Below are 16,708 nucleotides of genomic sequence, written 5' to 3' on the forward strand. Positions count from 1 at the left end.
TGGGGGGGGAACATGATGCATTTATAAAAAAAGAAAAAAAGCTTACATTTTTGTTTTTTTAGTCACACAGTTAGCTTTAATTATCAATTTGACAATATCATGGGCTCTTCCAGGAAGGGAGTCTTAGTTGAGGGATTGCCCAGATCAGATCAGCCTATGTAGGCCCATCTCTGTGGGATTGTCTTGAGTGTTAATTGTTGTGGGAAGATCAACCTATTGATGGCAGCATCCCCAGACAACTGGTTTTGATCTATAAGGAAAGTGGCTAAGCGCGAACTGGTGAACGTGTCCGTGAGCTTCCTTCCTCCCTCCATGGTGTCTGCCATACTTCCTTGGCTGGGAGTGAGTTCCCGGTCAGAATTAGTGCTGCATGAAGTAGCAGCATTTCTGCCTTCAGACTCCTGGTCTTGAGGTCTTGCTTAACTCCCCTCCAGGAAACACTGACTGAGAACAAATAAACCTTTTCTTCCCCGACTTGCTTTTCATGAGAGATTTTATCGCAGCAATAAAAAAGAACTAATATATGGTTCACTTTGATGATACCACCGGCAAGAGCCAGGTTCTGTAAAGCATTCCCTAGCTTTGAGATCCTATGAGTCCAGGAACAGAAGTGAAAATGAATAGGTCTTCCTGCCACACCCTATTCATCCTGCTCACCGGGGCTCCTCCGTCTAGCACTGTGTCTCAGGGCCTGCCTGAGGGATTGCAGTGGGCAGCTGCCAGCCTCCTCTCCTTCCCCAGCTCCAGGCTGATAATCACCTCACGCTGGAGAGGCAGAAAATGCTTCGGTGCCAGAGCAGGCTCTGGGAGAGACACGCGCCAGTATCTCACTACACAGGCTCGCTCACCTCTGCTCTCCCAGAAGCACACTGCACTCGCTCATTACGTAGGAGCCCTTACCTCAGCTGCCAGTGGCTTGTTGATGCTGTTCACGAATTTGTTCACGTGCTCGAAGTGTTTTGTCATCTCTGTAGCCAAAACCATGTCGATAATAGCCTGGCGCAGCGTTCGATAGTGGTTCCTAAATAATAAGAGGACAAAGTTCCCTGCTCACACCATGCCCAAGTCAGAAGTGCCCTGATGCTCTGCCTCCCCACAGCCCAGGACAGAAGGGGTCAGAGTCAAGTGACTGCTAATCCTAGACTCCATCCGCTCAGCCCCCGCCCCCCAGTAAGCCCATGTTGATGCCACTCCACGTTCTCCAGTGACAGCTGACTCTTCTGCACAGCCATGCTAAGAGAAATGAAAGTGCACATCATGTGACAAGCAACTGTTTCGAATGGTAGTTTCCATCCCTTCCTGTGAAAACACTGGAACAAGGAAGTGGAAGGGACAGAAACAAAGTGGCAGTCTGCTGAGGTTTGACTGTGCCCTGTGTAGACCGGTTCCTACTGGAGAGAACTGCCAATCTCTTCCGATGGTGCTGAGGGAGATTTTCCTTTCACATAATCCTGTAACCTGTAAATGTCTGATGTTTGCAGTGGTTGGAACAACAGCTCAAGGTTATCAGAAAACCCCTATCATGTACTAACTCTAAGAGACTGAATGAAGAGCTAAGCAAACCAGCTTGATACGCTAGAACTTAAGTCTGAATTAGAACAACCGCTCTCTGTAACCATAGAGATTTTTCTAGAGCCTAAACTGGTAAGTTCATGTAGACAGTGTCATGAGGCCCAAGCGACCACCAGGCCTTTGCCCAGGACTCTGCTCAGCAGCTTGCTGGTGCGGTATAGGAAATAGCCGTAGCCTGACCACACAGTTGTTAGCAGGTAAGAATTGTTCCACCACGTCACATCACGGTGCTGTTTGCAGATGTTCTGAGAGCATCTCTCTCTGTGAGAAGGAAACCTGTCTCATTCCCAGCATCCTCACTGGGACCTCCTCATGGGGATGGATGCTTAGCCCAAACTCAGCTGGAAATGCAGGATTATACATTGTCTTTGAGCCACAGGGAGGAAGATAAAAATATTTGATAGACTTGTTAGTGAGGCCATCAACATTTAGGCAGTGCTTTTCAGTGCATAACAAACATTTATTTTTATGGACTTACTGAAGGCTAAATGAGATTTTTTTTAGAGCAGGAAAGGCAGTCTGAAAAGTTCAGATGGGCAAAGCTGGTTTATAACCTGATACAGTGAAGAGCCACTGTTTCATTCCCATCTATCCAGAGAAACCAGAGAAAACTCAGCTTCATTTTTAGCTTCACAGACCTAGCCCCGGGAGCCCAATCACGCCAAACCTGTCAATATTCTTGAAAATGTTGCACTTGGTGTCCTTGACTGTGAGCTGGAAGGCCAGGGCTGTGTGGTGACTCTCCAAGACTGCAGTGTCATTGTAGAGCACAGCGAGCTCGCTGCCGGCGTTGCACAGGAAAGAGTTGGTCCTTCCGGGGTGATCCACGTCGTGGACTGTGGCAGCAATCAGAGCAGCCACCTCATCCAGCTGGTCCAGGCTTCCCTGGGGGAGGGGGAGGATACAGAACATTATTCACAGGCTTCTAGACACCAGCATCCATCTCTGTCTCTTGGAGAGAGAAGGGCTTGGGGCTGGAACCTTTGGAATTTCCTTTCGGTTTCCTCCTAGTCTTAGCAGAAAGGTAGCCTTGGGCACACGGTGGCACTGTCCTGTGCTGTGTATTCTCTTGAGAACACAGAAGCTACAACACCTGAACTGTCTATAGTCTGTTTGCTGGTTCTTTGACAAAGAAGCCAAGCAGGTCTTTTGAATTGATGCTGTGACGCTCTGCCATGATGCATGGAAAGTAGCCGGCATCACAGATATTCCTTACACATCAGCTTCTGCAGGCATATTGGAGGGCCAGTTGTAAATAGCACAGCTAGCTCACAGGATGAATGGGACAGTAACTGGAGCTTGGCAGTGAGGCAGAGGCAAGATGGAAAGCTTATCAAGAAATGCAGGGGCTGGGCTCACAGGCAGCAAAGGCTTAGAGAAACTCACCAGACCTTCACTATGCTAATGCTGAGCTCAAATGACAGCAAGTATTCTTCTTAGCCAGTAAGTTAGTAGAAAGCTGGCAGATGGGGTGTTATGTAAGACACTGTATTATGAATTCATTCCATGTCAGATGCCTAAAGGCGTCAGGTACTGTGCACAGCACCAGAGATGAAGCAGTGATAGATACTAATGGGTGAGATTAGATAAAAAGAGTCCCAACTTCCCGAGAGTGTAACCATGGGGCTGGGCAGAGCAGGGCAGCACTGATCGCTGACCATCATGTGGTGATGGGAGTGCACTGCCTCTGTGGAATGCAGACAAAGCCTATTATATACAGCTCCTGAACGCTTGCCTATGGCCAGTGCGATGGAGGACCTCCTCAGCTTTATTCAGTAGCTGTGTATGGTTAACGACTACTGTGATGGTTGGTATATGCTTGTCCTAGGGAGTGGCACTATTGGGAATTGTGTCCTTGTTAGAGTAGGTGTGTCTCTGTTAGAATGGGTATGTCACTGTGGGTGTGGGCTTTGTCCTAGCAAGTCAGTCTTCTACTAGTAGCCTTCAGATGAAGAGGTAGAACTCTCAGCTCCTCCTGCACCATGCTTGCCTGGATGCTACCATGTTCCTGCCTTGATGATAATGGGCTGATCCCCTGAACCTGTAAACCAGCCCCAATTAAATGTTGTCTTAAAAGACTTGTAAGACTTGCCTTGGTCATGGTGTCTGTTCACAGTAGTAAAACCCTAAGACAACTACCAAACTGGCCAACAAAGGTCTACAGAATTGCCAATGACAGCTTTCCTAAGAAAGTGATTTTTATTGCTGAAGTATTGTGGATAAGCAACAGGAGAGCAGGCAACATGCAGTAAAGGAGAGGAGTCCAGGCAGGGAGTCCAGATGAAGTTACTGAGGGAGCTAATCGAGCCAAGGGGTGAACAGTGAAGGAAGAGGGAGGTAGGCCTCGAGGAAGACTTGGAAGATTTACTAGATAAGGTTTACAGTGTTTCCAGCTTGCTCTCATAGTTCTGTGGGAGGGAAAACTAGGTAAGGAAGACAGCCTGAAGCTCAGGCCTGTGCTGCTGATGCCATCCCAGGCCCTGGGGCAGTCCCTGTCAGTGCTGACTTGGTGTTATAGTGGGACTTTCTTGAATGTTGTCTCTATCCAGGAAGGGAGTCACTTCTATCTTGAATCATGTCACAGGGCTGGTAGGAATCTTGGCTTGGCCCAGCCAGCTTACAAAGTTTCCTGAGAGCATCCTGAAACCTACTGCAAGCAGAGAGGCCTGGTCAGCTGGCACTGTGTTTATGATCTAGACCAAATTGACTGCATAAGACCGGGCTGGAAGGGCTGAGTTAGGCTGGAGCCATTCTGTGTCTTGTAGATCAATTTCTCTTGGTAAAGAAAAGAATGATGCAGGCGTCTCCATGTCCAGAGATTTTTACTAGCTGCACGTTTACGGGGTCACTCTCTCCCTCCCTCTCTCTCTTCCTCCTCCTCTTCTTCTTCCTCTTCCTCCTTTCTTCCTCCCTCCCTCTCTCCCTCCTTCCCTCCTTCTCTCCACTAACCACCACAGGACATGAGGGACATATCTCAATAAACAAAGGCAACTTACAACAAGCCCACAGCCAACATCATTATAAATGGATAGAAATTCAAAGCATTTCCACAAAACTCAGAAGCAAGACATGAATGTCTACTCTACACCTGTTCAATATAGTTCTTGAAGTCTTAGCTAGAGCTATTAGACAACTGAAGGAGACCAAGGGGATACCAACAGAAAAGGAAGACGCTAGAGGATGCTTTTGCAGGTGATATGGTTGTAATGCACAGAAGACCCTAAAAACCGCCAGGCAGCTTCTACAGCTGATAAAAACATTGGTCAAAGTAGCTGGATATAAAACTAACACACAAATCAGAAGCCTTCCTGTATACAAATGCCAAACACACTGAGATAAGAAATGTGGGAAACAAAACGTTTCAAAAATATGTGAAATAACTTACCAAGCACATGAAAGACTTGTGTAAGAAAAGCATTAAGACATTGAGGAAAGAAACTGAAGATACCAGAAGATGGAAAGGTCTTCCATGCTCATGGACTGGTAGAATTAATGTTGAGGAAATGGCTACCCTACTAAAAGCAATTGGTAGAGTCAGTGCAATCCTCATTAAAATCCCAACACAATTCTTTATAGAATTGAAGATATAATCTTAAGCTTCAAGTGGAAACAAAAATCCCAAGACAGTAACACAATCCTGAACAATAAAAGAACTGCTTGCAATCTCACCATTCCTGGTTTGAAGCTGTATTACAGAGCTATAGTAACATGGTAACATGGTATTGACATAAACTCAGACATGTGGATCAGTGGAATTAAATTGAAGACTTGGACATAAGCTCACATACCTATGAACACCTGACATACACACTTGAGCAAAGATACTATCTTCAACACATGGTGCTGGTCAAGCTGCATGACTGCATGCAGAAGAATGCAAAGAGACCTTCACCTCACCCAACTCCAAATGGACCAAGGACCTCAAAAGAGGACCTGATCCCTCAAGTCTGATAGAAGAGAAAGTAGGAAGTAGGTTGATCTCCTTAGTACAGGAAAGGACTTTCTGAACAGGACTCTGACAGAATAGGCATTAAGACCAAAAATTAATAAAACCTCATGAAGTTTCTGTGTAGCAAAGGCCACCACCATGTGAAGAGGCAGTATACATAATGGAAAAAAAACTGTTATTTATACACGTGGAAGCATCTATAATACAGAAAGAACTAAACAAACTTGAACATAAGAAAACAACCCAAGTTTTTAAATGTAGCATGAAACTTCTGTGCTACAGGATTTTTATTACTGAGGTAAGACACTGACCAAAGGAAACTTGGGAGAAGAAAGCATTTACCTGATAACACTCAGGTCATACCCCATCACAAGGGAAGTTGGGGCAGAGACTTAAGGCAGGAACAGGAGCAAAGGCCATGGAGGGACACTGTTTACTGGCTTTCTCTCCGTGGCTTGTACAGCTTGTTTTCTTATATGTTGTATATAGTTTTATATAGAATACCCAAGGAATAAGCAATCTTCCACATAACCTATGGCCACCTATCCAGAGGTGGCTGCCACCCATGGGATGGGCCTACCTCCATCCAATCAAGAAAGAGCACTACAGACCTCATACAGGCAATCTAATGGAGTCATGTTCTCAATTAAGATTCCCTTTTCCCGGATATGTCAAGGTTTGTGTCAAGTTGACAAAACCTAACCAGGACAGAGCTAAGCAGAATCTTAAGACTTAAATCACAAATAACTCAGAAACATTTTTTAAAAAATATTCAACACTCTTAACTCTTAGGGAAACGCAAAGTAAAACTGCTTTGATATTTTATCTTACCCCAGTCAGAGTGGCCAGGCTCAAAACAAACGACAGCTCATGGGAGTGAGGGGTGGGAGAAGGGGAACAGTTATTTATTGCTGGTGGAAGTCTAAACTTGCACAGTCACTATGGAAATCAGTGTGGAGGTTCCTCAAAAGGCTAAAAATAGACATTCTGACAAAGGTCCAGCTATATGACTCCTGGGCATATACCCAAAGAAGTCTAGTGTTTACTACAGAGATATTTGCTCATCCACGGTCATCGTTGCTCTATTCATAATACCCAGAAATTGGAGATAGCCTAAATGCCTACCTGATGACAAATGGATAATAAAAGTGTGGCATGTTTACATAATAGAATATTACTCAGATGTTAAGAAAAGTGGAATTTGCAGGCAAATAGATGAAACCAGAAGCATCGCATCCAGAAAGACAAGCACTCCGTATTTCCTCTTACGCGTGGGAGCTGGCTTTCGTGCCTTATATGTGTATTTAGGGGTTAGGAGAAAAGTAACCGTCAATGTCACCCCACTGGGAACAACAATAGTGACCCTTCCTGGCAGGACACACCTGCTGGTACAATAGTGGTGCACGCTGTGGGAATAACCAACCACTTTTTTATTGCTCTATCCATAAGATGGGATGCGTGTATGACACTGTTAATGAGGCTGAGAACCCTGGACTAGATAGATCACATGCTCTGATGGGAAGCCTACTCCTATTATTCTGCTAAAGGCACATAGTAATAAAATAATTCCTGAGGACATATTGCGATATCCATAGATCAGTGCACCATCCAGCCTCTATCCAGCCTCTTTCTGCAGTAGAAGGTAATTAACATAGAGATTCACAACTGCACCGTGTACAGAGAGTGGGAGCCTTTGTAGCACTCAGCCCTAAATCTCTCTCTCTCCCTTCCCCCCTTTCTCTCTCTCCCTCCCCCCTCTTTCTCTCTCTCTCTCTCTCTCTCTCTCTCTCTCTCACTCACACACACACTCACACACACACTCACACACTCACACACACACACACACACACACACACTCATGACTCAAGTCTCTACTGAAAAGGAGGCAGAGAGATCTGAAGAGTCAGAGGTGTAGATAACTTTAAGGAAAGAATGCCTTCCAGACATAACTGGAAGATGGACATAGGAACTCAGAGCCTGGGACATCTTGTACAACACCCACACAAGCTCAATCCAGACAAAATGTCAGCACAGGGCGGGGGGCGGGGTGTGGACACAAAAATACCTTTCCTAGGAAGGTATTCACAACTGATAGCTGCCAGGAAAGGAAAAATTAGTTCCCCCCAGTGCACTGGGAATGAGAATATCAGTCACACTCTCGGGGGCAAGCCATGGTTAGAAGTAGTTGGCCAACACAAATTGGACTCCATGTTCTGTTGTTGTTTTGTCTGTGAGAGAGAGAGAGAGAGAACATGAAGTTGGACGATTGGGGAGGTGGGGGAGATTATAGGAGGAGTTGGGGAAGAGGAAAGAATATGAGTAAAGTATACTGGATGAAATATTTTAGAGAATACATTTAAAAAAAATTAATCGTAGCCTTGGCATCGGGAGTGGAAGTGAGTGGTGGAATATGCACTTAGCATGCAGGCAGCATCAATTCCCAGAACCCACAGATTATATTTGAGAGAAATCAGAGAGACTGATGATTCAAATAAGAGGTAAGGACACGGTTTCCTGACTGTCTTCATCAGGGCAGGAGGTCTAATGGAAAGGGCTCACAGCAGTGAACTGGTCGTGGTGGACTGACCAGTGAACTTGGGCTGAACTTGACCTCAGACAGCCCAAGTCTCCCAGGTTCCATTCTGAATTCCTGGCAGGAGCTGCTGGAGTCAGAAGACATATTTTGAATTGTAAGTGGGTTGCAATTAGTCAGAATTTTGTTTCGAAGGCTGATCGAGAATTTCAGACCCAGTACACTAGTGGGGCTCCGAGGAAAAAAACCTAAATTTAGATGGGGGAGGGTCAGGGAGATGATTGTGACAGGACCTCTAGATTGTTGCAAACCTCATCTGGGTTTTCCTAGAGGTCTGTTAATGATGTCACTTCAGCTACAAATGGGGGGTGGGGGTTGCGCAGGATCAGTCTGGTCGGGTGCTAATGCCCCAGGTGCTCTGCTCAGCCAGCCATGAGACCTCTGCTGTCTCATCTCACATGTTAGAACCATAGCAGAGATTCGGAGGTGGCTCAGACAGATGCTCATTATAGCACAGGCTAGTGCAGTGATCGGTTTTTCCCTTCTTTTTTTAAAATCTTCAAAAGCGTTATCCTTGGACTACTTCCTTTGATGTTTTGTCGAACTGCCAGAATGAGTTTTTGGCAAATCTAAGGTCCCTCTACCCATTTCTATTCCTTTTACCTACCCTCCCCCCATGCTTATGTATCATAGTCTCAATCCCTTACCTCTGTTCCAAGAGGATAACCTAGTAGTGGCAGTATCCACAGATTCATGTGTGTGCAGTCTCGACAGAATGTCTTCTAAGAGCATCTTTGTGTATGTGTGGGGGGGCAGCAGTGCTGGGAATCAAATCCGGGACTTGTGTGTTCTAGGTACATGCTGTATCTCAGTGACACTCCCTAGTCCTAAACTTTACGCTTTAGTTTAAGTCGTAGCAAAGGTGCTTCGCTGCATAAGTGATGTTAGGTGAGGAGGAGGGCAAGGGAACCTCCCAGGTTACCCTCGGAGGTGTGTAGGGCCACCCCAAAATCAGCACTTGTCACAACAACACTGAAAGCTGCATAAGACTAGCTGCAGAGAGTTACAATTAGGCAAAAGTCTCTGACACCCACACTCCCGCCCACGCAGAGTGCACATCTGCCCCTCAGGCAGGAGAAAGCTGGGTGGGTCCCATTAGGAATGTATAATGGCCAAATTCTGACACTAAAGCTTAACCTTCAGCCCCACCTACAATGTTCTTTAAACTAAGCTCTGTCCTGTGACTCCCCTTCCCAGAGCTGGTGAACAGTTACGCCTGGGTTCGTGGAGCAGCTGCAGAAGTCAGGACCAAAGATAAACTTGTGAGCATTTTCAAGAGAACAGAGAACTAGTAGAAAGTTCTGAGTCTCTAACAACCAGTTTTATAACAACAATAAGAAGCCGTCTTGTCAAATTGCTATTTATCTAATGTATTTACTAAGATTGAGTTCTTGGGGCCTGGAGAGATGGCTCAGCAGTTAAGAGGACTAACTGCTCCTCCAGAGGTCCTGAGTTCAATTCCCAGCAACCACATGGTGGCTCACAACCATCTGTAATGGGATCTGATGCCCTCTTCTGGTGTGTGTCTGAAGACAGTGGCAGTGTACTCACATACATTAAAAGAGAGAGAGAGAGAGAAAGAAAGAGAGAGAGAGAGGAAGAAAGAGAGAGAGAGAGGAAGAAAGAGAGAGAGAAAGGAAGGAAGGAAGGAAGGAAGGAAGGAAGAAAGGAAGGAAGGAAGGAAGGAAGGAAGGAAGAAAGAAAGAAAGAAAGAAAGAAAGAAAGAAAGAAAGGAAGGAAGGAAGAAAGAGAGAAAGAGAGAGACTGAGTTCTTGAATCTCCACCCTAGCACACAGCCAGACTGTGATATCTGAAATCTACCTTCACTCTTTCCTTTCCAAGGAAGAAAGCCGTGGCATGCAGTACATCGGCAGCATGGGTGGAGTTGTGGTAGGCGTTGGAGGAGTGGTAGTTGGCTTCAATCACTTGCAGCCAGGCCCGAAGAGTGGTTTCAGTACAGTTTAAAAATTCACATACTCCAAACCGAGAGAAGACCTTTAAGCCCAGGTACACAAGTGGCCTGAAAACAGGAAACAAACACCGGTTCCATCAGTGGCCCAGAAAGTGCTTTCTTTAATGGCAGTAGAGAACAGAGGGACTTTTATGTGTGCAATCATTCAACATGCTTGCAGCCCAGAAACACTGGTACTGCTTAACCAGCCCCACTTTGCAACTAGGAGCCTGGGATGGATCAGGTTGATTTTAGATTATCTGTTAAGTCAGAAAGCCTCAGTTGGCCTCCATCCACCTCTGCTTCCACACACACGTTCTATACATCCTTTGTGCCTGTAAGAAGAGCCCAAGGGCAAAATGAATGGTGTGGGTCATCCCAGCAAAGTCACCTCACTTAGAGTGATATTACTTTATAGAGGAATCATTTATACACCACAGACCATCATCCCAGGAAGAGGTAAGTCTTCTCCTAAGACAAAAAGAACTCTTTGCCCTGCAGACAGAGTGGACTCAAAGAAAATCTACAGTGCTATCAAATCCCATGTCTGTATGGCAAAGGCAAGGAGGGAGGAAAGGAGAAGAGGGAGATAGAAAAAATGAATTTTTGTTGCCCAGGCTAGTCTAGATTTCCTGAGCTCAAACCTCAGTCTCCCAAGTTGCTGAAATGCACCCCTAAACCTGACTGCCAATCTGTTTTTGTAAGGTAGAAAGGATGAGAAGACAGAATTCCTGGCTCATGGGCACAAAGGAAGGAGATGTGAGGAAGTGCGCGCTGACCCTGGACCTTACCCACAGACATATCCTCTCCATACAAGAGTATGTTCAGGACACGGAATTCCATCTGAGTTCCTAGATATGAAGGCCTTGAGCACAGCCTAGCTCTCATCCAGAGATGCCACATACCTTTTATGTGTAACGGCTTCCAATTCAAAGATGTTGAAGTCCCAGCTTTCCTCATTATCAAGGAGCTGGGCGATACTTGGGGGGACATCATTGATGGTGATGGGCATCGAGAGGTGACTGTGACTGTGGTGCACATCTGGGGGTAGAGGAGGCAAGTTAGGTTCGGGTTCTCCAGTGTCTTGAGCATCTCGTTATCTTTAGGGTTGCCATGAGAAACAAAATCCCCAACTCCCATTGGTAGGAAGATTTTTATCACTGGGGCTCTTCTTGTATCTTGAAATCTCAAGACCATAAACAGAAATAACTCTAAGGCCTGTTTAAACATATGGAGAATAGGAACCCTTATTTAGCAGGGCTCTGAGAAATGACTTTAGTCAGGGGTCTAGCTTTAAATGTACACTCTTGAGAGGAATAAAGTCCTGATGCCAGCTGGAGGTACCACCAAGACCCTTGTGGAATATTCACCATCTGGGGGTGGCACAGGCTGAAGAGGGGTTGTCGGTAACAAGTGACACTGGAACACTTACTCTTTGTAAACACATACTCGTTCCCTGACAGTCTCCTCAAGCCATCCTGGAAGAAAGACACACTATTAGCCGCATGATTCATACCCATTGTCATTCTCTTATCCTCTCTCCTCAGCCAGAGGCTGATCCCTGCCTAACCCAGCTGGCTGCAACTCCAGGCTGAGACAAAGTTCCAAGTGAGCGAGACAAAGTTCCAAGTGAGCGAGACAAAGTTCCAAGTGAAATTGTAGCAGCAGCGGCTAAGAGATGGGGGATGCTCTTCCTTTCATAGTGCTAGTCCCGGGTGGGGGGTGGAGAGGGGGGAGTGGTCACCAGCACTGCAGCCTCACACCTGAGCAGTGAGCTGGCTCAGTGCTCACAGCTACTCTCTCTCTCCTGCCATCGTGAAGCCACACAGATGCAGTCGCAGGGATGGTCTGTGTGATTTTGATGTTGTCCAAAGGCTCTCAGTACTGAGACATTTTACGTCCTCAGATGTGCCCTGTGAAACGTCTTAGAGCCATATTTGGGGAGGAAAACCTTCTTAACTGAGTTTTCTGCTGTGAAGCTTTGAGAGGAGCCTTTCTGGAACTGAGGTTTTGAAAGTGTGGTGGGTGATCCTGATTGTCAACGTGCATGGATGGAGAGCTATGGGACCTATCAGGAAAACACTGTTTGTAAGTGTCTTTGAGGCCTTCCCAGAGCTAAGTAGATCAGGGGGCTCTGACCTAACCATGGACTCAGTGCATTGACACATGCAAAATTTTGAATGTAAACTATAGAAACTGCTGTGAGGTAGCAGAATTGTGCAGAGGGGCTGGCTGCAGGCAGGAGAAGGAAGGTCCCTGGGTGTGTCCTTAAGGACTCTATCATGCTCTGACCCCTGCCTGTCACTGCTCACCCTGCTCCCTGCACACCACGGACTGACACTTGTGAAACTGCAGGCAGAAACACTTCCTTTTTAACTGCTTTTGTCCTGGTCATGACCAAGTTATGACCATGAGAGCAAAAGTGGACAGAAATTTCAGTGCCCTGCCATTTGCTAGCTTGTGAGCTTAAATTGGATGCTCTCTGATCTGTTTCCTTACCTCTGTGTCTGTGCCCGAGTCCCTCGTTATTTAACTCTTTGTGTAAAAGTCACTTAGAATGGCCTAACCCCAGAAAAGAAGTTTAAAGTAGTATTAATTAATGAAGGACACCTTGGATCTTTATGTAAAGATCTTAATCTTCAGAAACAGATGAGCAGGTAAGTGACCCCAGCAACAGCTGTCACGCCTCTGCAGCAGATGGACATTTCTTGTTTTAATTCACTTCCCAAGCCATAGCCAAATGAGGCAGAGTCCCACACTGATGCCTCCTAGCCTCTCTGGACCCGGAAGCACAAGATGATACATTGGGGATGGGGTGTGGTGGGAAAGGTGGAGGTGATGGCTTGTTTTGGGACTCAGAGTCCCCTGGTTGTGACCTTGAAGGGACTGCCCCTTATGATCCCTCCAGAAACTGAGGCTAATTCTGTATTGGAATGGGCTAGCTAGTGCCAGCTTATGGGCCAGGAACAGCAGGAGGCTGCCCAAAGCGCCAGTGAGAATGGACTGCACAGCCAGTCAGCTCAGCCTTTGGAGGCTGGCTAGAAAAAGACATCTGCAGAGACCAGGATAGCACCGGGCCATGTTTTACTAGAGAATCCTCCCAGCTCAGCCTCTGAGGAGACACATGACAGAAAGCTGGACTTGGCTGCTTCACTTGCTGATGGTGACATTCAAAGCCAAAAGAGCACAGCACAGTAGGGTGGACCTTAGACACTAGCCTCAGGTCCATAACCTAGTATGCCTCTGATCACTGCCAGGCACAGTCCTCGATTTGAGCCCAAATGGCTCTGTTCTGCTTTGTATGATTAGACATAGAACCTGCCCATGAACTTCTCTGTCAGTAGGAGTTTGGGAACAGCTATCACCTAGGGGCACACCCTTTCATTACACTCATGCCTTGGAGTCATCTTGGGGGCTTAACTACACAACCATCCTGGCCTAGGAATCCCAAGGGAGCTTAAATGTCTTCCGCAAGATGGCACCATAATTGCATGTAATAAATGCACACCCTTCAGTGTATCATTTTGGGGTTGTTTATAATATCCAATAGTGCAAATGCATGCACATGTTCCATACAAATGTACCCCTCCCTTCCTCCTTCCATCTCTTCCCTTTTTTCTTTCTCCTCCTCTCTCTCCCTCCCTCCCTCCCTCCCCATCTCTCCTTCCTTATCTCCTCCTTCCCCTCTCCTTTCTTCCCTCCCTCCCTCCCTTCCCTCCCTCCTTCCCTCCCTTCCACAGAGTTTTACTGTGCAGCTCAAGCTGACTTCAAACCCACAGTTCTTCTGCCTCAGCTTCCTAGAATGCTGATATCATAGGTGTATGTATGTGTCATGCCTAGTGCAAGCATATACTCTCTTTGCCCTCTCTCTCAAGTTTGTTCTCTCTCTCTCTCATTCTGCTGGTTGAGTTAATAAGAAACAGAACTCACCTATTAGGAGGGCTAACTGAATAGGTCCAATGATGCCCAAGGAAATATAGCTACAACCTTCAACCCCACCTTCTAATTCACAAAGAGAAGAACCAGAAGCAGGAACCAGTTCAGCCCCTCTCTGGATGTTTGGCCCTCCGTCGCCCGGCAGTTTTGTCGCCCTGCTTATAATAGGACTTCTCGAGGCTCTTTCCATGGTTAGTCAGGCAGTGGAAAGATAAGCATCTTAGATATGACCATAAAGAAATCAGCACAGCTGCCTCCAGCCACCCACCGGAGTTGATGCCCATTTATCCCCCGCATGCTCCTGCTGCCCAAGGCCACAGCACACTGTGAGGATGGATTCTTGTGGGTGTTTAGCCAACACCCTTCACTCCTGGGTTTTCTTGTCACTTACAGTCATCAGGCCCCCAACAAGGTCACTGGTGTGGGGATCCTCATCTTTGGTTCCCAGCTGAGGGGAATACAGTTCTGTGGTCCGTAAAATTTCTAGGACTCTGTCCAAGGCCTCTGCTACTGTAACTGGGCTGTTCTCCTGAGCTGCATTGATTATATTTATAACCTAAAGAAGCAATGAAGAGAAGGAATGAACTCGAGGACATTAAGATACTACTTACCTCTCGGTAGTCAGACATATTCAGAAGAATCCAGTGACCAACCACACACCACTCAGAGAAGAGAGCCTCTCTCTGAAGCATGCCCACGTGGTCCCACGGCATCCCGTGTGAGGACTCTGATTCCCAGGATCCCTTGCTGACGACCTGCCCTATCTCTCTTTCATGGGTTGGAGTTCCTCGGAGACAGATTTGGGACCCTCTCACTGTATGGTCGTTCCAGAAATGATTCTCATTTCCATGGCTCTGATCCCACCCAATCCATTATGAGATTTCCAAGTTTACCTTCTAGACCCCTGACTTGGAGACTTTCCAAAGCCTTCCTGACTCGCCTACTATAATATCCTATGTGCCTAGAATCGCCCCCTGGCCTTAGTCCCCTCCTCACAAAGCAAGCAAATAGTAACAACACCAAAGACAAGCTGTTCTCCCCGAGGCTGAAGACAAGGGCTCTTCTACTCAAAACCTGTTCTGCTTGCCACCCCTGCATTCAGCAAGTCTAAATGACTCTTCCCTCAGACATTTTCCAATCATTTCTTTCTCTCCACCTCTACCATAGCTCCCTCGATGCTAGTCAAACTGCTACTATCATCTCCCTGGAACTGCAGAAAGCCTCCAAATGGCCTCCTCTCTTACACTCATGCCACCTCCTACCAGTAGCGTGGTGGCTGAATTCTTTACAGGGACATCTGGACTCGACCAGGCCACATCTACCTAACCTCCTACAAAGGCTTTTGCTACACATAAGACACAAATCACCTTATTTCTGGTCCAAGTGGCCAGAATGAATTGAACCAACATAGCCCCGCCATAATCACCCCACCCAGCTTCCCTGGCTTCTGTCTCACTTTGGTGGAACCTCTCTAGACTGGTCTTTGCTGCTCCTGTCCCTGAAGTCTCCCTCTGACCAATGTGATTCTCAGCTTAAGTTTGGCTTTGAACACGACTTCCTCTCTACTGAAAGCTTTCCTGACCACCCTCTCACTCAGCCTGCTTCTAGCCCTTCTCTTATTCTCTCCCAGGGCTTTTGCATGGCTGCCTCCACCACACTGACTGCATTGTGTAACCATGTGTTTGTTTATTATGTGTTTGGGTATATTCTGTATTCCCCACTCAGCCTTATTTCTGCTGTCCGTAGACTATAGCTCTAGGTCAGTCTGACACTGGCCACACAGTGGAGGTCACAGCTGTCACTCACCTTTGTGATGGGAGCCTCAATGGTCATGGAGTGGATCCTGGCCATGGAGGGGTAGCGGCGATTCTGTAGGCTTGGCGCTAAAGAGAAGGCAGGACAGTCTTATCTGGTGCTGGTGGTCTGGTTTAGGCTAAATACAGCTGAGAAGTCCCCTCATAGATGAGGCCTTGTTCTTCTAAGGCCTCCTTCCCCACAACTCAGTCAGTCTGACCATCTCATGTCTCTACAGGGCTAACTACTCAGTCCCTACAAGCATGAAAGGTGCTCTGTTGGCAGAGGGCTTGGCAGGCCCCACCCCACAGGGGCAGTCAACGAGGACTAGTAGATCCTGAGGCATCATCCTGCATCCCAGTGACGTCACAGGACTCCCTGCCCCATCCCATGGGTCACTGAAGCCCTTTCAGGTAGCCCTGCTCTTTCCTCCCAGAGCCACAGGATACATGAATGGGTCCTGCCCCATGACAGGACAGGAGATTAAGTGTCTCAGTATGAACTAGCGAGCTGGATCAGCCTTGTTCCTTCCTCAGTCGTTAGGTTCATGATGCTCAGGACTGGATAGTTCCAGCTCTAACTGGGACAAACTCATTTAAAAATTCCTTCTTTTCTTTTCTTTTCTTTTCTTTTCTCTTTTCTTTTCTTTTACTTTCCTTTCTTTTCTTCTTTCTTTTCTCTTCTCTCTCTCTCTCTCTCTCTCTTTCTTTCTTTCTTTCTTTCTTTCTTTCTTTCTTTCTTTCTCTCGAGTAGGTGACTCTTAGATATGGTTTAAGATTCAAAGGGTAGAAGCTTTCCTTTAAAGGTTTGTCTTCATCAACATTTTTAACCTTCCCTGTGGGGCTTCCTAGAGGTCAGGCCTGCTTCAGAGATGGGAGGACGATGCCCCTGTGGAGTGGGGCCTGCCAAGCCC

At 46.7% G+C, this 16,708-nt stretch overlaps 1 protein-coding gene across 22 annotated transcripts in view; it reads right to left on the reverse strand.

Annotated features, from left to right (window-relative positions):
- Pde8b (phosphodiesterase 8B) overlaps positions 1–16,708 on the reverse strand; it is a 226,297-nt gene that overhangs the window by 7,825 nt on the left and 201,764 nt on the right. For all 22 annotated transcript variants that reach the window (NM_001346782.1, NM_172263.2, NM_001170669.1 and 19 more), the window contains 7 exons: positions 15,808–15,884; positions 14,393–14,557; positions 11,498–11,543; positions 10,971–11,106; positions 9,936–10,134; positions 2,240–2,457; positions 901–1,021 (listed from right to left, as the gene is read on the reverse strand). In NM_001346782.1, the coding sequence (NP_001333711.1) occupies positions 901–1,021; positions 2,240–2,457; positions 9,936–10,134; positions 10,971–11,106; positions 11,498–11,543; positions 14,393–14,557; positions 15,808–15,884 (962 nt within the window). The remainder of the gene's footprint in view (positions 1–900; positions 1,022–2,239; positions 2,458–9,935; positions 10,135–10,970; positions 11,107–11,497; positions 11,544–14,392; positions 14,558–15,807; positions 15,885–16,708) is intronic.

The sequence above is a fragment of the Mus musculus genome, chromosome 13 (assembly GCF_000001635.26).
Source record: "Mus musculus strain C57BL/6J chromosome 13, GRCm38.p6 C57BL/6J".
Taxonomy (NCBI): Eukaryota; Metazoa; Chordata; class Mammalia; order Rodentia; family Muridae; genus Mus; species Mus musculus.